Source organism: Plasmodium vivax, chromosome 7, assembly GCF_000002415.2.
Source record: "Plasmodium vivax chromosome 7, whole genome shotgun sequence".
Taxonomy (NCBI): domain Eukaryota; phylum Apicomplexa; class Aconoidasida; order Haemosporida; family Plasmodiidae; genus Plasmodium; species Plasmodium vivax.
Window position 1 is genome coordinate 1,019,538 of NC_009912.1, and position 24,317 is coordinate 1,043,854.

Consider the following 24,317-nt stretch of genomic DNA (forward strand, 5'->3'; position numbering starts at 1 on the left):
GTGTTCTTCACCAGAGCCCAAGGAAGGAGGGGACCTCTCCAAAAGGGCGTCTACAAAGGGCCACCTCCCACTGTTACATCGGCAGGACCAAAAGTCGGGCGCGAGAAAGGCGCCCCTTTCGTCATTCCTCCGAGAGGAGGCAAATCTGATTTGAGGAGACTCCTGCTTGTACATTCGCTCGTCCGTTCGTCCGTTCGCTCACTCGTTCACCGTGTGCTTCAGTAGGGCCCGGCGATCTGCAAACCGGGGGAGGGGAAGCGGGAGGTACGCAGAGTGGGAGTAACGCGGGGAAAGCAGTTAAACTATAAACTAGACGCGCTTGCCGCGAAACGCGCCACGCTTCTCTCTTACAGTGGGAGGGCCAGCGAAAGGTCGGGTTGGGGAGGAACTCGTCGCCCAGGAAGGTGTACGAAATGAAGTGGGCCGCGACGCCCTTGAGGGGGGGCTGCTCGAAGGCGCCCACCTGCATGTTCAGCTCGGAGAGAGTCACGTTCGTCACGAAGCAGGAGTTCCACCTCTGCACCAGGTTGACGCAAAAGGCGTAGTAGCTTTCCAGGGGGTGAATAATTAAACATCCCAAAATGTGAAGGTGCTGAAAGAACAGCAAGTCATCCCCCGAGAGGATAAAGTCAGCGCCTTCATTACTGCTATGCACCTGCAGGTGGTAGTAACCCCTGTTGGCGGTCTTCCCAGATGGAGCATCCCCCTCGTGCCTTACGTACTCTTGTGGAATGACCACCTTCACATCATACCGCTTAAACCTGTAGTAGTTAAGCACCACTTTTATGCGAAAGGGATCAAAATATTTTTTATAATTGTCTTGGTACCTCGTGCCGATGTTCTTCCCATCAAGGATTACCATCTTCGTCTGCAGCGATGAGCTTTCGCATTTTGCTCCCTCCTCTGTTAGCGCTGACCCGTTGTGCATATAGGGGGGCTGCACGTGGTTACTTCGAGACGGGCTGCTACCCCTCTTGCAGGATGCAAAGGTTGTTCTCTCCATATGGACTGCACCCCCCGGGGGGTTCACCATCGGTGCCTGCGTTTGGCCTTCCCCCTTGTGGGGGTCGTTCGCTTGGAAGGGCATCCCCCCCCACTTGGTCATTTCGTCTTCGGTGGGGTTTGCCGCGAATGGGGAGTTTGCCTCCGATGGGGAGTTTGCCGCGAATGGGGAGTTTGCCTCCGATGGGGAGTTTGCCGCGATTGGGAAGTTTGCCTCCGCTGGGCAGTTTGCCGCGAACGGGGAGCTCGCCTCGGATATGTCCTCCAAGCTGGCCCCCAAACTGGGAACCGAGTTGGCCTCGTCACTCCCCTTGGTCATCTCACTTGACGAATTCAACTCCCCACCCAGGACGTGCTTGCAACTGCCGTCGTTCTGTGCAACTCCGTGCGAAATGGACCCCAAAGCGTCGACCCTAACCTGATGGAAGCTCTCCAAAACGGCGTAGTTAAAATAATCGCTCTGGTTCATCTCCCCATTTGGGTGCACTTTGTAACTGCCGCTGCCGTCGCTCTTGTCCTGCGCTCCGTTTGGGTGGTCGCTCATCACGTTGCTCGTTTTGTTATCGTCGTCGCTGCGGCTCATGGTGCAGCTCATTTCGTTTTTGCAGAGTTCTGCTCCGATGGGCGAGGTGTGCTCTTGGCACCCCTTCCCCCGAGATGCACAGTCTTCCGTAAGTGGCACGTCTTCCGCATGCGGTACGTCTGCTGTAAGCGGTATGTCTGCCGTAAGCAGCACGTCTGTTATGCCCTCCGCACTGGGGCAACCCCCCTGGGGTACCTCCCCCCCAGCGTGCTCGGCCGAATACCCTTTGCAAACGCTACCGACGTGCACACTTCGATGGTCGTTCCCTTTTGACCCACCCTGGGTGAGAGACCTAAACCGCATGATTCGAACGCGGTCCGCCACCTCCTCCAGGTGCTCATCATTTGGGATGTCATCCACTGCCGCAATGTAGTGATCCCTTTGGGAGCATTCCCCCGGGTGGGCCATTCTGCGTGTGTTCGGTACGACCCCTTCAGAGCTGCCCCCACGGGAGCTGTTCCTTCCCTGGCTAGCATCCGCGTAAGGGGCCCTCTCACCTGTGTACCACTTCTCAACAATGGCATCCTCCCGCTCCGACGCCTGGGCGTTATTCCCACTGACGGCGGACAAATCGTACAGCTCGTGGTAGCAGTGCAGCCCCTTGCTGGCGTCGCCCCTCGGGTCTACCACCTCCCCGTTGATGCACACGCCGCTCGCCTTCACAAACAATGGGTTCTTCAGAAGGACTACATCTTCCTCATTGGAGTCTTCGAAATTGGTGAGGTGGCTAATCCTCCGGTGGGTGCCCTGCTCGCAGGGCAGTTGACTACACTGTTTGTCTCCTCGATTGGGGCCGCCTTCTTGGCAGGCCACGTTGGGCGGGCCGCTCCACTGTGAGGAAGATGCCCGGCACCCCCTCTCAACAGAAGGGGCTCCTCCTCCCCCCTCCAAGCTGCTAAACTGTAAGCCACTCAAAAAGGGATAGATGCAAAAATCTTCCCCCAGTTTGTAGCGTAGCAGTGAGTTATCATTCAGGGGCACCTCCTCCCTCACCTTTATGCCGATGAGTAAATCTTTGATGCTTTGTATTATGTCTTTGTTTTGAGCTAATTGGGGGTCATCACAGGGGTCCTCCACTGCTTGGCTGTAACTGCCCCGCTTCGCTGAATGCGGTTCACCTGTGCTTCTCCCCCAGGGAGGTCTCCTCGCGGCGGACGGGTGCAGAGTGGCCCTCTCACAGCGGGCGGGCCTCCTCCCGTAGACGCTCTTCCCCCGGTAGTCCTCATGGTACTGCTTCACGAGGTGGTCCCTCTCCCGGTTGTCCTCCTCAGTGCAAGTACCCACGTGCACCTCCCACACACTGGGCTCATTCCGAAACCAGTAAAGAGTGTATATAAAGACGGACAAGTAGCTGGGGAAGAAATTGGTGTAGAATTCTTCGCATGAGAGGAGCAGCTCGTGAATCAAAAGGAAAGAAAAATAAATCTGCTCGTGTTTGTACACATATTTAGAGACGTTTACACCCCCATAGAAGAAGAACCCCCCCTGGTTCGTGTGTCCCTGCTTCGTATGCCCCTGCTTCGTATGCCCCTGCTTCGCTAGCCCCTGCTTCGTTAGCCCCTGCTCCGCTAGCCCCTGCTCCGCTAGCCCCTGCTCCGCTAGCCCCTGCTCCGCTAGCCCCTGCTCCGCTAGCCCCTGCTTCTTTAACCCCTTCTCGTGCTGATTCGCTACAATGTGAATGACCAAACTTAGGAGCGTAAAAATGATGAAGATGATATTCTTGAGCATGAGGGTGTCTTCCCTCCGACTGTAGTACTGCAGCTTTATATACCTATTTGTGTAGTAAATAAATTTATTTTTTTTTTTTTCAAATTTGTTCATATTAATTTTGGAAAACAACAGCTTCACAATTTTGAAATAGCTCATGTAGAAATTAAAAATGGCTTCGTTCAAATCTTTCTCGGCTGGGTTTTCCTTGCTGGTTCTTTCTCCGCTGTTGGTACTTCCTTCCTTCTTTACCTCTGTGTGTTTTTTTGCAACTCGGGGGTTCATTCTGTCGTGGTGGCTGCCCCTTTGGTGGTGAGTAGCCTCCTTTGCTCCGTCTTCGCTGCCTTTCATGGAGGGCAGAAAGTGCCTCTCCTTGGTTTTGATGTAAAAGATGCCTCTCCCCAGTTTGCAGGACGTTTCGCCGCGGCAGGGCGTGCTCGTCGCGCTGTCGCATCTGCCCTGTCTGCCGCTTCCTCCACTTCCGCCGCTTCCATCTCTTCCGCCGATTCTGTTCCTCCCCGGTGAGCCCCCGCGCAGGCGCGCCAGCCGACTGGCCAGGCCCCGCCCCCCGCTGAGGACGCTCTCCATGAACATGACCACGGCGTCCCTGTTCGGAGCAGGCTTCACCGCTATCAACGAAAGGAAGTAGAAAAACAGGCACTTTATTGGGTTGCCCCCCGTGTACAGCAGGGTCAGCTGATTGAACAGGTGCCCGCTGTACCTGTAGTAACCCAGTGCCTTGTAATAATTCAAGCACGCCTTCTTTTCATTTTTCTTTTTGTTCTCCTCGAAGAAGTAGCACTTATATCTGTGCAGGTCGCCCAGGATTTTGAAAAGGTTGCTGACGCAGATTCGGGCGATTTCTAGGCGGCCGTGCAGAGTCTCCCCCTCGCCACGTGGGGAAGTGCCTCGGTCACCACGCTGGCCATCACTTTGGTCGCCACTTTGGCCATCACTTTGACCATCACTTTGGTCGCCACTTTGCTCACCACCTCGGGCGCTGTGCCTGGCGTAGAAAATGTCGATGGCGTTGTTCACGTGGGAGTCCTCCCCAAACGAAAGGTCCCTCAGATGCGCATCTCCGCTGTGCACATCACTCAGGGGCGCCTGTCCAAAGTAATCGTTTCGCCTACCCTCCACCTTGCTCAAGTGTAAAATATACTCGTCTTTTTTCTCTTCATATATTTTCAGTGCGGTTGATAAGAGGGCCTGGAAGTAGTCATACGCATCGTTGATGTTTATGCGAAGGGTAAGGAGGTACTTTACTAGCAGGGGCCCGTTGCCCTTTCCATTTTGTAGCTCTCGAACGTCTTTTCCTAACGTTTTTATGTTTTTATAAAAGCAGTACAGCCATATGCAGTTCAACAGCTGAATGGCTTTGGAGTTGCTGTGCCGTATGTATTCAAAGAGGATTTCTTCTTTTTTTTTTTTTTTTCTTCTTGGGCTAGTCATGCTGTTCACCGCAGCGCGCGCGTCTTTCAGCCTCATTATTGGTCTCTCTCGGGCGTAGCATTAGGCGGGTGCATGCAGATGTTTATGTGTTTGTGCGGTTGGGTAGCTGCGCGAGCACGTTTCAAGTGTGTGCCACTCAATGTATGTACTTATTCGTATGTATATATTTTTTGTAACGGTGTACTCTGCAACGGTTGTACCTCAGGGAGGAACAACTCCCGCGGGGAATGCACACGCGGAAAAGAGGATCCCGTTTTTAACTCCGTATGATTCTCACGTGGCGCTCATTTACCCCTCACGCGTATGTCTCGTTCGCACAACTGTCACGCGGGATGCGCTAAACTGGGACATACCCTACGCATTATTGCATCTTCTGGCAAGCCGGCTAAACGCCTTTTCTCTTTTTGTGGGACTCCCTCCTAAGGCAGGTGGAGCTTCCTACTGTTGAGCGAATAGGGGAAGGCCTCTACTCAGCGCGCATTACCGTTGTGTGCGATTCGACTTGCTCTCCTTTTTCTGCATTTGCTGCTCCGCGTGGGGTGACATTCTTTTGGTGCTCCTATATGTATAATATGTATGTGTGTATACACGTAATGTACGCGCACATGGACGTGTTCACCCCGACTAACCACGTGAGCTTCGAAAGGACACTCGGGAGGGTCGCTAATATGCAGGCTTTCGCTTCGTGCGGCGGCGGGTTCGCATCGTTAACGCGTTTACAGAGTCCACATTGCGCGATCGTTTTGTCCGCTTCGTAGCAGAGTGCCTAATGTGTCGCTCCTGCGGGGGGCACTGCTGCGAGCGCTACCGAGAAGGCTGCTGAAAAGGCTGCTGAAAAGGCTGCTGAAAAGGCTGCTGAAAAGGCTGCTGAAAAGGCTGCTGAAAAGGCTGCTGAAAAGGCTGATGAAAACGTTGCTGATAACGCTGCTTAAATCGCTGCTGAAAACGTTGCTGAAATCGTTGCTGAAATCGTTGCTGAAATCGCTGCTGATAACGCTGCTGGAACATTTTTTTTTTGTAACTGCCCCTTTGGAAATGCTATTCGCGCGATGGGTACACTCCCATGTGCACTGAAGAACTAAAAAGGATAAGGGGAAAAAAAAAAAAAAAAAAAAAAAATATCGCTCTTTAACCGAAGGGGAAGGAAAAAACGCAATACATTTTTTGGCGCTACATAGTGTAAATTTAAAGCAAGCGATACGTGTATATGTACGCACGTGTACTCGTGTACTCGTATTCACGTATTCTCATGTTCTCGTGTACTCGTATACTTGTGTACATATGTAATGTATAGAAAAATTTAATGCAAAAAAAAAAAAAAAAGTCTAAAATGGTATTAAAAAAAAAAAAAAAATCTCTTCGCAAAAGGCTTTGTACAATTATTCCTCCCACTATGTCTATAAATGCAATTCCTTATTTTTTCATTTTTTCCATCACACTTGCGAAATGTATGCATACGTACGTATGTATGTATATAGCATACGTGTGGAAATACTTTTTTTTTTTTTTTCCTTCCTCTAAGTATACATTTGTATATTAATAAAATGCATACAGTTTAATTTTTTTTTTTTTTTTTCAAACTAGCCCATGGCACACTGTGCGATGGCTAATTGTACAAAAAGTACGAATGGCCAAGAAGTTAAGCCAACTTTGTTTGCATCGCATTGCGTCGAACTACATGGCAGTACATCGCGCTACATCGCGTTACATAGCGTTACGTCTCGCTACATGGCGCTACATCGCTTTGCATGCCACTACGTCCCAATCTTTTCCGCAGGGGATGTGCGCGAAGTGGCCCGGTGGTCTTTATTTTCTCTCAAACGGGCTTTTTTGCCAGTGCCTTTAAACCCGCACCGCAAATAAACGGGTTGCACTTTTTTTGCGGGCGGCACAAATGAGGGCACGCTGGAATGTAGGTTTTGCCTACCACATGCACGTGTGCCTCTTTAAGTGATACATATACGCGCACGTGCGCATGTAGACATGTGCAAATTTTTCCCACTGCGCACGACAAAGCGGGGTTTTACGCAAAATGCTATTTATTTTTACATACCGCAAATGTATAGTGCAAAATATGCAAAAGTGTGGCTACAAAACGAAGGTAATGTTATCTCTACATGCAGTTCTGTTGTACGAGAATGGAGCAGGTTAACGTTCAGGTAGAGCCAATTTTGCAGATCTGCGTCGAAAGGGCGTAAAAAAAAAAAGAAAAAAAAAGCACATGTGCACAAAGGAAGGTAGCAGCATCCATGTGGACGGAAAGGCGTACGCCTACATGAAAATGTTAACGAGCATATATATATTTATGCACGCTTACGTGAACGTTTTCTCCCTCTGTCCGTGGGAAGTGAACCAATAAACGCATTATCAGAAATGCATTATCGCATGGCTATTCATAAAAAAGTACCCGTTTCGCCTGACCCGTTCATAAAAAAAAAAAAAAAATAAAAAGAAACACCCATTTCGTCTGACCTGTTCATAATTTTTTTTTCCGTAATGTATCTAGCTACCACCGTTCATACAACATCGAAATGGATTAAGCGCAACAGAAAAAGGTTTTTCGCTGATCGAGGGAGCGTATCGACTATTTTAAGCACGTTCATTCTTATGAGAGCGTCTACGCGAGAACGTATACGACTACAAATGCGCAATTTTCCACTTAGTTCCACCCTAAAATGGACCAACATAATGGCATACAAATTTTGCAATTTTTCAAACAGCCAAATGGCTGTTCTAGCTAAAAAAAAAAAAAAAAAAAAAAACGCAAATGTGTGTAAATGTGTGCACACACATACGACCAGTTTAATTGCAACCAGGAAAGGCGCCACAATTCCTTCTTCAAGAAAACAGTTCATTCTACATTTAAGAGGTGTAAAAGAATAAAGTGTCCTCCTCGAATTACACTCCCCCATTTTTGAGAAAGATTTGCTTTCGCGCTAGCGTAATCCTTTTGATGTGCTCCAAAAAAAAACTTAAGAGAGTCGTCCTTACTCGCGCTGTTAATCTTTACGTGGAAGACACGTCCACGCTGCAGCAGTTGCGATTTGTTCTGCTACGTCACGTTGTGATGTGCTACGTTACTCTGTGGTGTGCTTCTCCCTGACGATTTTTCTCAACGAGCTGAACGCTCCTTTTTGCTTTCTCCAAATTGTGTGCGCATTTTTTGGCTTTATTTTTCTCTTCATCTGAAAGTGTCGTCTTTTAAACTTCATACTTTGCAACTTCGAACCGTTTGTCCCTCTTTCGAAAGGGCGTTTCCCCTCGCAGGGACAACACCCAGGGGTGGCCGCGTTTACGAGGCGTCGTCTACCACTCGAGTGTCTCACGTGCATGCTGCTTCCCCGTTACGTTGAATACGTCTCGTCCCGTCTCGTCTCTTCCCAACGCTTCCATACCCACCGCTTCCCTTTTTTCTCACCCCTCGCCCCTTTAAAGATGGCGAAATCTACAGACTTTAAAAACTTATTTTTGCTGAATTCAATTCACTCGCTAATTTTCCTGATCTTTATGGAAATTTTTTTCTTCCTTTTGGATGGAATAAACACATTTGAGTTTATAAACATCCAGGAGAGGATATCTCAAATGATATGGTGCTCCTTCTTTGTCATGCAGATTGGAATCTTAAAAGTAGCTGAGGTGTTTTCCAAAAATGTAAATGGGAAACAGATTGTCAGTGTGCATTACCTGTTCATTATATACGTTTTTTTGTTTCCTCTTTCGTCTGCCCTTTTGCTTACGTCCGCCTTGTCCTGGTCGAAGACAGTTTATTTCATCTGTATTTTGAGCCTCTCTACATCTGTTAAAATAAGAGGCCTACTATTTATCTGCACCGTTACGTTAATCACCGGGTTCGTGCGCTTTTACACTAGCATGCCAACGTTCCCCATCGCGCTGTGTTTCACTCTCCTTCTGCTCGTTCATATTGTAGTATGTTTCATCGTCCACCTTGAGCTGTACACCGTAGCTAGCCAAATAGCTTACATTAAGAAGAGGCCGCTGCGTGCTTTGGACACCGTGGAGCCCTACTTCCAGGAGCTCGAGAAGAAGGCCATCTTAATAAGGAACAATTTGATATACTGCCAGCAGAATGATATCAGCGTGGATATACTAGGTATGGCGCGAAGGAGCAGAAAAAAAAGGGAGCGGCGCTGTTGAGCGGCACACGCGACTGTCACCACTTCGGGGGTAATCACCCCGCTGCGAGCCCCGCGTGACAGCTTCGTTACGTAGCCACGTAATCGCTTCGCCACTCCACCGCTTCACCACTTCACCGCTTAACCGCTCCCCCCCGCAGGGAACAACCTGTTCGAGTACGAGGTGAACGACGGAATCAAGAAGATCAAAACGATAGGCAAAAGCAAGGTAAGGCTGGACCCGCATGGCGACGAGCTGACCAGTGTGCAGTGCGAGGCCCCCCTCGACGTGAGCGACGTCAACTGCTCCAGCGTTAACTACTCCAGCGTTAACAACTTTGGCATCGGGGGAGGGAAGCAGAACCTGCGGGATGAAAGTGCTTCTTCTTTGTTCCAAGGGGGGGAGGCATTATCGGGTGGCCGCAAATCTAAGGATAAGACAAGGGTAGGCAAAAGGAAGGGCAAAATGAAGGGCAAAAGAACAGTACATCCTTCGGAGGAGTCCCCTCAGGGGAACACCCCAGGGGGAGAGCAAAGGGGGGTAGCTGATATTCAAAGACCAAATAGAACAAAAAGTGTAGGCAAAAATGATCACCTGGGAAGTGACTTACCCCAGGTGAAGCACCTCCCCTCGCGAAGACACCAAAGTGGACTCTCAAAAAGGAACCTATCAAATTTGAACAGCTCAAAAGGAAGAGCATTAGGAGAGAAATTGGACAGGACGCAGCCTCAATATTATGGAGAGACATACAAAAAGGAGATGGTCCAGAGGCACTTCAGCTTGCTTCGAAGTGGGCTGGGGAAATTTCATAGGAGAAGAAATATTATACTCTCTGAAGAATTGAAAAAAAAAATTACGTACATATATTTTGACCGAGAGGGAAAGGTTAAGCGGTCCCAAATTATTCCCCTGTATGTGCTGGAGAGACACAACTTGAGTGGCATCTCGAGTTACCTGAGGAGCGAGAACACGTCATCCCGAAATGGGCACCACTATAAGATGCGCGCCCTGCTGAAGGAATACCCGGGGCTGAAGATTGGCACCCCCACCCCCAGCAGCAACGGTAGCAGTAACCGCAGAAACCGCAGCAGCAGTGAGGGAGGCACACTTCGCATGTTCAACTCCGATGTGCTGGAATCAGAGGGGAAGAGGAACGTCTCTAATCATAGTCATGGCTTCTGCGCATCGGTGGGAGGGTCCAGCAAAAAGGGGGATCACAGTCAAGTGGCGGGCCGGGGCCGCAAGAGTGCCAGGCTGTTTTACCTCATCCCAGCAGTTAAGGCAGAGGGAGGTGGAGCGAAACGGAAGAAAGACCCAAATTTTGAGGCGAAGAAAAAGGTGAACCACCCTTCTCACCCCCAATCTGCTGACAGGAGCGATGGTGGAAGTACCACCCCTGTGAAGGACAAGTCCCTATTTCATGTAAACACATCGATGAGAAAAGACAGATGTGTCATCCAGCTGCAGGAGTCAAGTGATGGTAGCCTGTCTGCTTCGCACAACGCATTTTACATCGACGACGTGGTGGATGGCTCCTCCGGCACGGAGATGGGGACGCATAGCGGGGATGGCACTGCGAGGTGTGGAACATCTGATGAGAGCGTTCAAGAGGGATGGAGGAACGGGCGGGGTGATGCGGTCAACATGGAGGATGCGGGAGACGCAATCGGCGCGGTTTACCGGGTTAGAGCGACCGGGGGGGGATGCGGAGAGGCCCACCGCCCAGCCGAACGGCCAAACGGAGCGCACCAAATGGAGAAGAAAAAAAGCAACTGCTATTACGGGGCAAAACTATCACTGAAAAGGAGGAAGAAGAAAAAGGAAAGCCACCCCGAGGTGACATTTCGAAGGGAATTTCTCCTCCAATTTTATGATGTCATTTCGACGGATGGTGCGAGCGAACTGTACGGAGTGAATAAGCAGAGGTGTCACCATTGGAAGGGGCTTCTCCATTTTGTGAATCCGCTGGGGGGTCTTTTCAGGGTGGCAAAGTGGGGGGTTGCAAGGTGGGGAAGCGCAACGTGGGGAGGTGCCACATGGGGAGGTGCCACGTGGGGAAGAGGCGGGAAATACTGGGCGCAGTACAACGAGGCGTTTGCCGCCGCAGAGTGGAGACAGAACATTAGGGACAGCGAGCTGGAGTACATCCTAAAATATAAGAGCTTCACCAAGTGGTACGGATACTGGGTGAGGAGCGTGCTGTTCCGTCACTACAAGAGCACCCACCTGTTTGTCCTGCTTCTCTTATTGCTAAACGTGCTCACGGTGTTTCTTCAGATGGAGTTGTTTTCCCTGCTAGTCAGAGCCGACCATGGGGGGGTGAGCTCGCCTAACCCCTTTTACAGGGACAAGCCACCACTCATGAGGGCCAAGTTTACCCTAAGCAACACCATCGACGAGAGCATTTTTCGTCGATTCCTTTGGGTGAGGATACCCATGCAGGTTGCCTTAAATGTGCTGCTAATGTTGCCCTCCTTTGTGGTGAAGAGTTACAGACAGGTAAGTTGGCTGAACGTGTGCTCCACGCTGAACTGCCTCGTCAACATTTTCTTCGGGGCAGTGGACATTTCCTATTCACTCAACAGTAGGGTATATAACATGGAGGAGCTTTACCCTTTGCTAAATTACTATAACGTGTTTGACCTCTTTCTGGTTGGGAAGCTAACGATGAGCATCTTTCTAATCCCCTTTGTCACAAATTTTAATGATTCCAAGACGGGTGCTTTGGTTTGTCTCAGCTGCGTCTGCTACATTGCCACGTTTTACAGCGCCTTCAGTCCCTTTTCCTTCTCCATCAAGCTGATGTACATCACCAACTTTGTGCTCCTCATCGCGACGGCCGCGTCGACGGTGTATTATTCGGGGTACGCCTGTGCGGGGGCGGCGAAGGGGGGGCACGCAAGTGGATCTCCCGCATGGGGATTTTCTGTGCAGCGCCCCCATGATCGATGCCAACCTGATCGACGCCCACCCATCGGTCATATTCCCACACTGCACCCCCATATTGCACCCCCACACTGCGCCCCAACCGCACCCCCCTCAGGCTGATCGCCAAATCGCGCAAGATGCTCTTCGTCAAGTACGTGCTGCCCTACTTCATATACCTCACCTTCCTGAACACGGACCCGAGCATCCAGATGGAGATGAAGGAAAAGCGGCGGGCAGGCTAGCGCCCCCGCGCAAGCCGTGCGCGAAGGTTGCGCAGTAATGCGGCGTGTGCTTTGCAAAAAGGAGAAAAAAAGAAAAAAAGAGAAAATGGCACCCCGTAATGATTTCTCCCTCGCCAAGCCATTTTCTCACCTTGTGTGCCCCGCCATTTAGTATGATTGGCCTTTTTTTTTTTTTTTTTTTTTTTTTCTGCTTCCCCCCAGGGAGATCGCTTTCACAGAATTGAGAGCTCCCCTCTGGATGGTCCAGCCGCTCCCCGCCAGTGCTAAACGTGCTGTGCTGTGCTGCTCCACCCCCCTGTGCTTGTCCCCTGCTCGACTGGCCAACACCGTGCAAGTCGCACGATAGGCGTCCCCCCATTTGTGCCTCCCAACCGTCCACCCCCTCCAAACTGCTCACTCCGTGAGGGTTGCCGGAGAGAGGCCATTGATCTCAGTTCGCGCCCCCAAGTGAGGCCACCCTGTGTAAAACGTGAATTTTGCTGGGGATACACCAAAGCGCGCGTTACCCTCAAAGGGGTAGTCTCAAAACAGGCTCGAATAGGGGAGGAACAAGCCAGTTAGGTTATCTTCCTTTCCCTGAAGGATGGAGAAAGGGAGCAAGTTCGGTCTGAGCTGCTGCTCCATATCCTCCATCCCGCTGGACTACGAAGAGAACAAGAAGAAGGTCATCGAGAGTATAAGAAGATGCAAAGAGTTAAATTGCCAAGTGCGAGTGGGTGGTGAGTTGGAACTCTGTGGGGTGAGTTGCAAGGACAGCTTCAAAGAGGTGGAGGACATCCACGAAATTTGTTGGCACTGTTTAAGCGAGCTGCTGAAGGAGAAGTGCGCAGATGATGGCCCCCTGATGGGGAGCATCCTGTGCTTCGTCAGCATGCCCGTGTATTTTAAGAAGCAGCTGTACAGCTGCCAAGTGGTTATCTATAGGAACCAAATCATTTTGCTGTCTCCGAAGGAGTGCCTAAGTGATGAGGAGAGGAAGTATTTCTCCCCCTGGTCGGCATTGAAAGAGGGGGGATCAGCCGAGGGGATGAGCCCTCCCACCGGCCATTTGAAGCCCCTCCAGTTTGACAGCTCCAATGTTAAGGTCATCGGCAACACTCTGCAGACGTACGTTTTGCCGAAGTGTGTTCAGGAGGTGACCAATCAGAAGGAGACCTACATCGGGAGGGCACTCATACAGTTAGGAGACATACTCATTGGGCATCTCTTTTTGGATGAGTTGATCCACGTTGAGAGGGGGGTGCTGGTGGATGATCGGGTGGAGCATTTTAACCTTCACGGTTCAGCTCACTTGATGGGGGGTAGCAGCGATACGAGTGGTTTCTTTAGCGGTGACAGCGCCACTGGGGAGGTCCCCCCCTTTTTTGGGCAGGTCCCCTCCTTTTTTGAGCGCGATGCGGTAAAGCTGAGTTTGCGAGATGGGCTCACCTCTTTTGGGGATACCGCTGTGCTGCTGAACCAAGTGGATGTCCTCCTGGTGAGTGGCCACGTGACCAACGAGCTGCAGCTGTTTAAGAAGTACTTCATCCAGATGATGCATTTGACCAAGCAGTACCCCCACATGGTCCTCAGTTACAATGCCAACAGCGGGTGCGATAGCTATTTTTACAAATACGATGGGTTTTCTTTCATCAGCAAGAACAACCAAGTGCTGACTAAGAACGCCAGGTTTACCTTCGACGAGGTGCAGGTCGCGTCGGTGGGTGTTCCCCTAATGAGGGACCCCCCCCCGGAGAGGGGAGGCAAAACGAGCCTATCCATCGTCGAAGTGGAGAAATTGCAAAGGAGCGTGGAGGGTGAAACACATGCAGATGGGGGTCACGACGCGGACTGCATTCTTTCCTCCCATAAGGAACTGGAGCTGACTGTGAAATACTCGAAGGATGCCATTTGGAAGAACCTGCCACAGAACTTCAACTGGCAGATGTACACCGGGAACAACCCAGTGATGAGCTCTTTGATGAGGAAGTATCACCCGAGTGCGGAGGATTGGCAGTACCAGTTTGGCAGCCAGACGTGGGCACTCCACAATGTGTATGAGGAGCTGTGCTTTAATTGTGCGCTGTTTTTGTGGCACATTTTGCACCTGACCAATGCCAAGGGGTTTATGTTGGCCCTGTCGGGGGGCGTCGATTCGGGGTTCAGCGCCTGCATGGTTTATCTGCTCTCCATAATGGTCGAACTGGGGATGAAGGAGAGGGGGCAAGGCGCGGAAGGCGGTCACGTACAGCATAACCAGCATAAGCGGCACGACCGCCTAACCCACTTCAACAACGAGCAGTTCCGCCTAAAGCTGGAGCGGCTGCTGATTGATGCGCCCTGCCGGAAGGCCATCTGCAACAAGCTGCTGAACACGCTGTGCCTGCCCTCCAAGAACAGCAGCGAAAATACCAAGTCGTATGCGGAGCAGCTGAGTAGCGCCATAAATTCGTACCACACGGTGTACTGCATAGATGGGCTGTTTGCCTTTTTTAAAAGCGCGGGGAGGGACTTCCTAAAGGAGGAAATGAAGTTTAAATCGCAGGGAGGAAGTACATATGAGGATCTGTGCCTGCAGAATGTACAGTCGAGGTCAAGACTTCTAATGGCATACTTCTTCTCCCCCCTTATCTGCCAGCAGAGATATGCCCCCCTAAATCTGCACAATGAGTTTTTGCTCACCATAGCGACTGGCAATTTGGACGAAACGCTAACGGGGTACTACACCAAATATGATTGCTCATCTGGGGATATTAACCTAATTGGGAATGTTAGCAAAATATTAATTAAGGAGACCATGTGTTTGTTGGCCAACGACCCGTCCTACGACCTCTCTGTGTGTAACTCCATCAATCAGTTTCACCCCTCGGCGGAGTTAAAACCTCTGGAGAATAACCAGACGGATGAGGATGAGTTGAATTTGAAGTACCTAGAGATTAAGCTGCTAGCCATTTTGAAGAATCATTTTTTTTTGGGTCCCTCCTCCATGGTGCACTACTTGTCTAGGTACTTTTGGCCCGAGGCTTTAATGAGCAGAGCTTCTCTGGTGGACAAGGTGAGGACCTTCTTTTCTCGGGCCGTTCGGAACACTCACAAGGTGCTGGTCCTTCCGCCTTCGCTCGCGGGGGAGGCGTGCGGCCTGCACCTCTCCTCTTTGGTCAACTTCGCAAGGGTGAAGAAGCTACCGGGTGAAGAAGCTACCTGGTGAGGAAGCTCCCGGGTGAAGAAGCCCCCGGGTGAGGAGGCTCCCGGGGGAGGAAGCCCCAAGCGCCGCCCACCTCATAGGAAGTCCCGCTCGAAGAGCGCCACCTGGTTGCGGATGATGTCCTCCAAGTTGTCCTCCCGCTTGGCGCCGGCCTCGTTCAGGTAGCTGTCGAAGATGAGCTGGTCCTCGTCGCTCAGGTTCTGCGTCTCGTCGAAGTTGATGGACGTGTTTAGAATCTTCTGGCTGATTGCTCGCTGCTCGCGCGCGTCACTCACGCTGCGCACACCGCTGACCTTCCTGCGCGGCGCCGACTGGGCAGCTTTCGCCTCGCTGGTTACCTTCCCCCTCAGCAGTGTCCCCGTTTCGTGAAACGCGTTTTTCTCCCTGCGTGTGCCGCTGCGGGTCGACTGGCCCGCATTTCCAGTGTCCACTCTGGAGTGAACTTTTGCCTTGAGGGCACCTTGGCGACTCCCCTTCGATGTACTTGAAATCGATTCGACGCAGAGGTTGCCTTCCTTTTTGTTGGGGGCCCTCTGGGATTGCCTTGCGTCGCGGCGCTGGCTCGTCAGGGGCCCCTTTTTGGCGGCGCGGCTCGCCGGGTCTGGCCGCCCGAGCTTCGCCCCGCCGCGTGGCTCCGGGGTGGCAACGTTAGCGGGGGCTATGCCAGCGGTGGTCATGTTAGCGGTGGCCACACTAGGAGTGACCGTGGCTGTGACTGTGGTGGCCTTCCCCACCGAAGCTCCCCTGTGGCTTCTCCCCACTTGGCGGCCCCCCCAACTGCGCGGGCTGCCTCCCTGGGGAAGAAACACCGCCGCGTCGCCAGGGCTCCCCCCATTTGTGTCTTCCCAATCCGCGCCTCCCCCAGTTAGGTCCAACCTGGGCGAGCCCCCACGCAGATCCAAATTGACTGTGGCAAAATTATCACCCGAATGGAAATTTAAACTGTCGTTGCTGCAATCTGGGTGGCCCCTTATGTGAGTCCCCAGTTGGACGTCTCCACGCAGGTGGTCCTGATGGAGCGTCTCTTCCATTTTATGGCCACTGAGGGGAGTTGAAGTGGGCGTATCCTCCCCCTGGTGGAGCTGTTCTAAGGACATGTAATTGTTATATTCACTGTGAATTGACTTTGGCTCTTCGAAACATTCCTCCGCTTCGTAACGTTCCTCCGCTTCGTCACTTGTGTAGGCCGCCAGCTGTCTGGGCGACGGCGGCGCATGTGCGTGCGCGTGGTCGTTTTCGCGAAAGAGGGGCTCCATCAGGGGGTTGTCTCCCTGACGTTCCATCGTGCGATGCGCTCGACGAGGAGGTGCCTCCCCTCGTGATGGCGCTTCCTCCCTTGTTGACGTGGCTCCCTCCAGGTCCCCTTCACAACTGAACGCCCTAACCGACTGCACCATCTTTTTAATAGCGTTGAATGTCTCCAGCTTGGCCCTCTTCAGCCTCAGCATGTCTTGGTCCACCTGAGGGGCGCTTCTTAATTTTTTTATTTCCTCTGTGTAATCTGAGTCCCACAGGTGGTCGAGCTGGGTGGTACCCGCGGAGGAGGTACCGCTGGAGGGGGAGCTGCCATCGTGGGAGCCGCCATCTTGGGAGCTGTCATCTCGGAAGCTGCTTGCGTCGACTGGGCGGCACCCCCCCTCAGCAAATAGCCTAACTGTTAAGTTGGGGTAAAATTTCTTTTCTTGGAATTCCCCCCTGCGCTGAGGGGGAAGGTCCTCCAGGGGGTCCTCCCTGATGTTAAAGCTGCCTATAATGGGTGATAACAGTTCGTTCCTCTTCTTCAGCTCTTGGGCAAAGTACTCCAAGGTGCTCTCCCCTGTGGATGCTGATCCGTCTGTGGAGATAGTCACTCGATCGCTATCACTGTGGTTGTTGTGAGAGTAAAACTGGTTGTGGGTTCTGTTCCTTTTTTCCCACGAGGGGGGCTCTCCTTCGTGGTCAGCATAACAGTTGTCTCTCCAATTAGGGGGCCCTTTTTGTGGGCGACTCTTCCCTTTACGCCTCACCGAATGAGAGGAGAAACGGCCAAACTCGCATCCGCTCGAGTACCCATTTAGCAGACTGCTATAATCGTCGCTACTGGCAAGGTAACCTCCACGCAGCGTTTGGTTCGCTCCAAATTGATTCGATCTATGCGGCTCATTTAGGGCACTCCATTTGTGCAACTGCGTACGCTTGCTTCTTCCGTTAGGGAGGTGTCTACCTTTCTGTTGGGTCACTCTCCTGTTGTGCTTGCCCCATTCGGAGCACTGCCCACCAGAGGAAAAACCATCACTGTGGGGTAGGTCTACCGAGGGGTACTTCCCTTCACTGCTGTGCATGTGGGGGGGGCTACCCAGGTGATCATTATAGGGACCACCTGCATGGTTGTTATTCACATCGGACGAACTGTGCCCCCCCCGTTCCTTCATCCTTTTGGTCGTTTTAACAGTACTGCTTTGTTTTAATTTTGGGTGATCCTTTTTTCTGCTCCCCTGGTGAGAGGCGCATCGGAGTGATCCTTCCCCACGCGGGTTACACTCGTTAATGGTCTGTTCTTCGTTTGACTTTATGCGTCCCCCCTTAGGGAGAGAAGCGAGATTAGTGGTAATCGCGGTGTTAGCAGCGGTTGCGGTGGTAGCCTTGGTCGGCTTCTTAATTCCCCTGACCGCCTGTGCCGTGGCGGGGGCCGACTTGCGCGCCGGGGCGGCGCCGTTCCCCCCGGCCCTCATCCGTTGCAGCCTCTGCTGGTACTCGACCTTCACTTTGTCTAAATTTTTGGACTTGAGGCTGTTTCTCTTCTGCTCGAGCTCCTCTTTGGTGAGCTTAAATTTGTCCAAGTCGTTTTGGTAGCTGTTCCACTCGCTGGCGTGGTTGGCCTGGCTAGCCATTTTGGGATGACTTTTTTTTTTTTTTTTTATTAACAGGTGCATACTTTTTTTTTTCCTTCTCAGCAAAGGCATTAGCGGTTTGTTGAGCTTCTTCTTTAACATTTCGCTGTTCCACTGAATTGCCTTTTTTTTGATGGTCACTTTGCGCGGGTCTTTTTTCTTCTCCTCGACTGTACTGTTTTCGCTTTGGCGCTGTAATGCATTTTTCGCCTCCCCCTCGGACTTTTCGCCTTCCGCGCTTCGATCGTTTCGTTCGCTTCGTTCGCTTCGTTCGCTTCCCCCATGCTGCTTCTCCTTCTTCACCCTTTTGGCATTCTTTATGGCGTTTTCAAAAAAGTCTTCCACCAGGGAGTCGTAGCTGCTCCCGTCGTAGCTTCTCCCGTCGTAGCTGCCCCCGTCGTAGTTACCCCCGTCGTCCTTCTCCTTTTTTTCCACTCGAGCGAGAGTCCCATCAGGGGAATCGTCTGCCTCCTCGCCGTTAAGCAAAATGGGGGCCTCCAATTGGTAATCCGATGGGATGCTAAATAGTGGGTCTTCCCCTGGGTTGGCAGTTCGGCGCAAGGAGATTTCCCTCGATGGGTTCCCCCCCCTTCTAACTTTGTAGCCGCTTTCGTCGGACGGCGTCATTGTGATGGCACGTTTGGGAGTAGGCCCTTCACTTAAGGGGGGGAGAGGTGCGAAGAGCAAAGTTGAACCTACATGTGTACGCTCGCGTGTGTGCTTTCCACGTTGCGCTTCGAGAAAACTCACCGAACGAGGTCCCAACCGTTTGATGCGATTGGGGAAGAGGTGAAGAGTTTTCAAAAAATTACAAAAAAAAGGAGAGTTTCTTTTTTTTTTTTTTTTTTTCTTTTTTTTGGCCTCCCATATGTGCCTGTTTGGGAGAACAAAGGTGGAAGATGTGCACGCACAAAAAAAAAAAAAAAAAAAAAAAATACAAACGGGTATGCGCGGAGAGGTACCTCGGTAGGATGTCCACGCGAGCTAATTAATCTCCCCAATGGGTGTTAACGAGTCACGAACGGGTAGTTAAGACCCCGCTAGGGTAATCAAAAGGGGGGGAAAAAAAGAACGCCTATGTAAATGCCACACATGAGAGTGCCACGCATGGGAATGCCACAGGAGCGTTCTCCTATGGTCGCGTAAAGGTGAAGTTAACCCCTCGGGTGGTGGTGGGTTGTCTTTCTCCCGTCCCTCAAGGTGTTCTCTCCGGTAGGCGGGGTAGAGCAGCCATTCCGCTGGCCTCATCTCTGCCTTCTCACGAGGGGGTGGAGGTGCTTTTAATTTTGGGGTAACTGCAAATGTTTGCTTCTTCCAACAGTTTAGCTAGCCACCCGTTTGGACGCACTCACCAGCGCGTCACTTGTTGGGGCCCTGTTCCTTGTGCTCCCCGTGGAGCTTCTCACCCGTGTGTAGCTTCTTCCCCGTTTGGCTCTTGTCGCTCCTTTCCTCCTTATCCCCTTGCTCCCCTTTTGTCTTCATCTTTTTTTTTTTCTTCCCGATGAGGGGCTGCTCCACGTTTGCAATTTCGATCACGTCGGAGGGTTTGAATTGTGTGTTGCACGCTGTGCAGGCGTTTTCCTGTGGGGGGAAGGAGGGGTTAGAAGAAGGGGGAAGGGATGTGGCGAATGGGGGAAGTGTGTGTAGAAAAGAAGAGGTGAGAAGAAGGGGGAAGGGATGTGGCGACTGGGTGAAGTGTGTGTGTGGGGGGGAATAACGTCCATGTGAGTTGGCCTACCGGCCGCTTATACGGCTGCTCCCCCACCGCTCACCCACCGCTCACCACCCACCTTGGCGATGTTCGCGTGGCTGAAAACCTTCTTGGAAAACACGCAGCCGCAGGAGAAGAGGCACATGGCCCCAGAGGAGGGGTTAATAATTTCGTTCGAGATGGAGCAGACGAGCTTGTGCTCCTCATTCAACTTGTTTTTGCAGAGCACCAAGTCTTTGAGGGACCCGATGTGAGAAAACGCTTCGTAGTGGGGGTCCTCCAGTTTTCGCTTCTTCTTCTTTTTGCCTTGCCTGGCCAGAATGAGGCTCAGGATGTGCTCCGTGTTGTAGAGGTAGCCGCGGCGGCAGCAGAAGAAGGGCTCCTTCAGCGATTCCTGCGGGGGGGGGCGGTGATGGTAGCGGTGAGGATAGCGGTGATGGTAGCGGTGAGGATGGCAGTTGGAGTGGCTATGCGAATCCCAGGTGGGGGGTCCACTCCCTCCAGTAGCGGCTAAATAGGGAACGCCGCAAAATGGGTCAACCGCGCCGCTCCCCGTTCGCCGCTATCCTCCAGCCGGCCCACCTGCGAAATCGCGCAGTGAGTCATGTAATGCTCCTTCAGCTCCTTCTTGTTGCTCCTACACTGGTTCAGCGTCACGAGGGTGTTTTTGCCGTAGCCCAGGCTCCCCGTGCTTTCATTCAGCCTCTTGTGTTTCATTCGAACCAGGTCCACCCGCTGGGGCAAGCTGCCTCCGTCTCCCCCCATTTTGGATGCGCAGTCCTTCCAGCGGGGGTTCCAAAAAAGGGGCAAAAGATGTTATCCCTTTGGGGTTCCTCAACTTGGCGAGTTTTTCACGTGCGGGGGGAGCGTGAAAAAAAAAAAAAAAAAAAAAAGAGCAACAAAAAGAGCAACAAAAAGGATTACAGAAGGGATTACAAAAGGGGTAGCAAAAGGGGTAGCAAAAGGGGTAGCAAAAAGGACTATAAAAAGGAGTAACCGAACGGATTACAAACAGGAGTAGCCGGCGGGGCATGTCCTCTTCTCCCTGTCCGCGCAGTGCCCCCTGTATGCGTCCTTCCCCAGTGTGCTGCTTCGCACGCCGCTCGCCCGCTTCGAGACGCCCGTGCAGACGTGCCAAGTGGGCGAATAAAATGCATTTTGCGTAAATCAGTCGTACGGCTAAGCGTTTTGGCCTTTCACTTGGTCCACGTGCGGGTGTTGCGAAAACTGGGGTGACTCCATCTTCGCAAAAGTGGCCTTTTCGCTCTGCGCCGTTCAGCGTTATCGGCGGGATGAAGCACAGGAGGGAGATTTTGTTATTTTTTTTTTTATTTTTTTTTTATTTTTTTTTTATTTTTTTTTATTTTTCTTCACGAAGGGGCAACTCAACTGGAGCGAACTGCACACGCACGTCACTTTCATAAAGAAGCAAACGGGGGGGAGTACCCCTTGTGGTGAATTAAGCAAACGTGCGAGGGTACACGTATACGTATGCGCATACGCATAGGCATACACGCTTCTCCCCTCAGGTGAATACGTTTACGCCTGTACGCTGGCATCCCCCTCGTGCAGGTGGCCCGTCGAAGAATCAGACAAGCAAAGCGGCCATTTTTTTTTTTTTTTTTTTCTTTCACTCCCCCCAAATCTTGCAAACGTTGGAGACCTCCCCCTTTTCCTCCCCTGGGGCCACTTTTGGAGCATTGCAAAATGGGTGACATTTATTCAAAGAGGCACAAATACCTAAACAATGGTGAGGCGCATGAGAGGTGGCAGTCGATGGAGCTTCTCTCATGTGTGGATGTGATGAGGCCCTGCTGTTGATTGTTTTTCCTTCTATGTTGGGAGCAACCCGTTTGTCACACCTATCCCAAAGGGGAGTTCAAAAGGAAGGTTGTCTTTTCCCATTCTTTGCTTTCTCCTTTTTTGCTTTCCCATTCTTTGCTCTCCTTTTGTGCCCCCCTCCCCCATCGCAGGCGTCGTCATCTACGAGTGGGAGCAGAGCATCGACGAGATTAACATATTCATCAACATGAATTCCAAAGTGGTTAGCAAGAAGGACCTAGACATTGAGCTCAAGAGTAGGCGAATGCGAATTGGGTTGAAAGGAATGGAGAGTTTTTTGGAGGGGGAGCTGTCCGGCCTCATCGACGAGGGCTGCTCCTACTGGTTTATTGAAGATAAGAGTTTGCACATCCTTCTAACCAAAGTGAGGAAGGCAGAAACGTGGAGCAGCGTCTTTAAGGGGCACAAGTGCATCAATGCCGTTGATGAGGATAACACTCGGAAGCAAATTCTTTTGGAGCGCTTCCAGCACGAGTACCCCACGTTTGACTTTTCATCGGCTGCGTTCAACGGCCAGGTGCCCGACGCGCGCACCTTCATGGGCGGCCTCAAGTACTAGGGGTGGTCAGAGGCGCAACGGTTGGAGAGGAGCGCAGCGGTTGGAGAGAAGCACAACGTCTGAGGGGCACCCCCTGGGGAAAAGAAGCGCCCCTGCAGAAACTGCTTCACCACCGCAAAAACTGCTTCGCCAACCGCTTGAACCACCTCGCCCTAGGGAGCGCTCCCCGTCAACTTCCCCAGCAGAGCGCTCCTCCGCTCAAAGAGCGCCTTCGCCTGGGTGTCCTCCGCACTCTGCTTCGTAAGGGCAGTCCTTATGTTGTTGGCCTGCTGCAGCTTCAACGCCTTTCTACAGTGGGTGAAATTTAAAAAGCTATGCATGCACGTGCCCTCTCTTTCTTGCTCCGTTAACTGGTAATTGCCTTTTAGGCACCGAAAGAAAATTGAGCCAACCAGCCTACAGGGGTTATCTGTAGTTGTGCTGTTTTCCCACATCTTCCTATACACATCTGCCTTGTATTCCTTTGCATCCAAGCTGAGTGTATCCTCTAGTGTGGGCTTCCCATTGACTATGTCGTGCCACAACATCTTCTCCTTCAAGTCTATTTTTTTATTAATCGACAGTCCCACAATGTTATAGTTAGTGAAGAGGTTATGCAGGGAGTAGTTCAGCTCCATGTTAAGTCTCCTCTTGATGAACCAACTTTTGATTTCCTTTTCGATTGCTGCGATTTCTCCCTTCAGCTTAAACGCCACCTCGTCTTCGCTTTGGAGTCTCTCGATGTGGGTGCTCATTTTGGGCTGCCAATTGAGCGGTTTCTTCGGCAGAGGAGGTAGGCGGCTGCACCTGTGCGGGGGATTCGCTGGGGTGACCGGAGGGGGCTCTTTTCCAATCGCGCAGCCTATAGATACACGCGCGTACGTGTGAGCACCACTATGGGGAGGCTTTCACTGTCAATTTAAAAAATTTCTCCCTTAGGATGTGTACGTTAGGGGGGGGATACCCATTCGATTCGCTCGCTTAACTTCACTTAGAAGATGCGGCGGGGTGTCCCTTTAAGCGCCCCTTCCGATGTGTAATTGGGGAGGTCACACCGGGGGGGGTGATCCAACAGAAGTGCCCTTCGCTGGTTAAGCTTTGAACAAGCGGTTGCGTTCGTGCGAGGGTGTTGCTGCGATGCGATGTGATGTTATGCTTTGTTTTGCTTTTTGCTACCTTTTGCTGCTGCTTTTTTTTTTTTTTTTATTTTCCTTCCCACGGGCTTGCCCCTCAAAAGGGAGATTACACTTCGTGGGGGTGGTGCCCTGCGGATCGGAAACGCGCCATGCGGGGTTGCCAAGTTGATTGAAAAAAAAAAAAAAAACAGCCAACTGAGTTGCTACGCAATTTTGTTTTGCCCGCCGAGTTGCCTTAAAAAAGAATTCCCCCCTTCCTCCCCTCTATGAATCGAGCAACGGTTGGGGAACGCGCTGCCCCAGGCAGCTGCGCTTAAAGGGGAAAATCCCGCCCACCGGTGATGGAGCTGATTAGGACCCCTTCTACTATGTGTGCAGGAGGCACTCCTCTGTTTAATGCCCCGCGTAGGGCAAGCAGCACTTCCAAGGAAGACCCAGCGTGACAGTCACCCCATGTGCACATCCACACCCGCTGCGAAACAATTACAGGCGGGGGCACATCTGGTTACTGATTCTGATGCCCGTTGGAAAAGCGGTCAACGCAAAAGCAACGGGGGTTATTTTATTGTTTAGATAATTGCCCCCTTGAGGGTACTTTTTTTTTTTTTTTTTTGTGCCCCTTTACGGTAGAGGGATCACTATGGCTAGCTAAAAAGCTGTGGATGTATAAAATGGGAGGTGCGAAAAAAGGGGCTAGCTGTTTAATTCGCTTCGCCGTTCGTCGCTTTGCATGGCTAGCCGGGCTGGCTGCTCGCTGGTTGGTGCACTTTGTCTTGGCTTCTTTTTCGGGGTGCGGCCCCTCCCCGCCCTGATGTGCCGCAGAAGGGGCTAACAAATAAGCATACGCATTAGGGTATGCCACACATGAGGGTGGGCATACACATGCGGATACGCATTTCCTTGTACGCGTTTTTTCACGTACCCCTTAAGGAGAACCTGAGCATAGAGGGGCGGACGGGGGGACCAAGGGAATTAAGCCCCCGAGGGG

The 24,317-nt window shown here is 51.7% G+C and overlaps 9 protein-coding genes across 9 annotated transcripts; 4 read left to right on the forward strand and 5 right to left on the reverse strand.

Moving 5' to 3' along the window:
* Positions 1 to 198: 198 nt before the first annotated feature.
* Positions 199 to 4,744, reverse strand: PVX_099750 (hypothetical protein, conserved; the record flags this gene model as incomplete). Its single annotated transcript, XM_001614749.1, has 2 exons — positions 199 to 236; positions 352 to 4,744. The coding sequence occupies 2 exons, from the start codon at positions 4,742 to 4,744 to the stop codon at positions 199 to 201; spliced, it is 4,431 nt and encodes a 1,476-aa protein (XP_001614799.1).
* A 668-nt stretch (positions 4,745 to 5,412) lies between these two features.
* Positions 5,413 to 5,818, forward strand: PVX_099755 (hypothetical protein; the record flags this gene model as incomplete). Its single annotated transcript, XM_001614750.1, has 2 exons — positions 5,413 to 5,441; positions 5,503 to 5,818. 2 exons carry the CDS (start codon positions 5,413 to 5,415, stop codon positions 5,816 to 5,818), a joined length of 345 nt encoding a protein of 114 aa, XP_001614800.1.
* A 2,361-nt stretch (positions 5,819 to 8,179) lies between these two features.
* PVX_099760 (hypothetical protein, conserved) lies at positions 8,180 to 12,048 on the forward strand (the record flags this gene model as incomplete). Its single annotated transcript, XM_001614751.1, has 3 exons — positions 8,180 to 8,855; positions 9,039 to 11,742; positions 11,922 to 12,048. 3 exons carry the CDS (start codon positions 8,180 to 8,182, stop codon positions 12,046 to 12,048), a joined length of 3,507 nt encoding a protein of 1,168 aa, XP_001614801.1.
* A 583-nt stretch (positions 12,049 to 12,631) lies between these two features.
* PVX_099765 (NAD synthase, putative) lies at positions 12,632 to 15,235 on the forward strand (the record flags this gene model as incomplete). The annotated part of the gene is made up of 1 exon (XM_001614752.1): positions 12,632 to 15,235. The coding sequence occupies one exon, from the start codon at positions 12,632 to 12,634 to the stop codon at positions 15,233 to 15,235; it is 2,604 nt and encodes an 867-aa protein (XP_001614802.1).
* A 71-nt stretch (positions 15,236 to 15,306) lies between these two features.
* On the reverse strand, positions 15,307 to 15,909 carry PVX_099770 (hypothetical protein; the record flags this gene model as incomplete). The annotated part of the gene is made up of 1 exon (XM_001614753.1): positions 15,307 to 15,909. The coding sequence occupies one exon, from the start codon at positions 15,907 to 15,909 to the stop codon at positions 15,307 to 15,309; it is 603 nt and encodes a 200-aa protein (XP_001614803.1).
* A 410-nt stretch (positions 15,910 to 16,319) lies between these two features.
* On the reverse strand, positions 16,320 to 18,729 carry PVX_099775 (hypothetical protein; the record flags this gene model as incomplete). Its single annotated transcript, XM_001614754.1, has 2 exons — positions 16,320 to 16,482; positions 16,577 to 18,729. The coding sequence occupies 2 exons, from the start codon at positions 18,727 to 18,729 to the stop codon at positions 16,320 to 16,322; spliced, it is 2,316 nt and encodes a 771-aa protein (XP_001614804.1).
* Positions 18,730 to 19,461: 732 nt separating this feature from the next.
* On the reverse strand, positions 19,462 to 20,684 carry PVX_099780 (hypothetical protein, conserved; the record flags this gene model as incomplete). The annotated part of the gene is made up of 3 exons (XM_001614755.1): positions 20,396 to 20,684; positions 19,893 to 20,207; positions 19,462 to 19,683 (listed from the first exon to the last, which is right to left on the reverse strand). The coding sequence occupies exons 1-3, from the start codon at positions 20,576 to 20,578 to the stop codon at positions 19,462 to 19,464; spliced, it is 720 nt and encodes a 239-aa protein (XP_001614805.1). The 5' UTR covers positions 20,579 to 20,684.
* Positions 20,685 to 21,520: 836 nt separating this feature from the next.
* On the forward strand, positions 21,521 to 22,214 carry PVX_099785 (nuclear movement protein, putative; the record flags this gene model as incomplete). The annotated part of the gene is made up of 2 exons (XM_001614756.1): positions 21,521 to 21,563; positions 21,787 to 22,214. 2 exons carry the CDS (start codon positions 21,521 to 21,523, stop codon positions 22,212 to 22,214), a joined length of 471 nt encoding a protein of 156 aa, XP_001614806.1.
* PVX_099790 (hypothetical protein, conserved) lies at positions 21,898 to 22,948 on the reverse strand (the record flags this gene model as incomplete). Its single annotated transcript, XM_001614757.1, has 1 exon — positions 21,898 to 22,948. The coding sequence occupies one exon, from the start codon at positions 22,946 to 22,948 to the stop codon at positions 22,367 to 22,369; it is 582 nt and encodes a 193-aa protein (XP_001614807.1). The 3' UTR covers positions 21,898 to 22,366.
* Between the last annotated feature and the right edge of the window lie 1,369 nt (positions 22,949 to 24,317).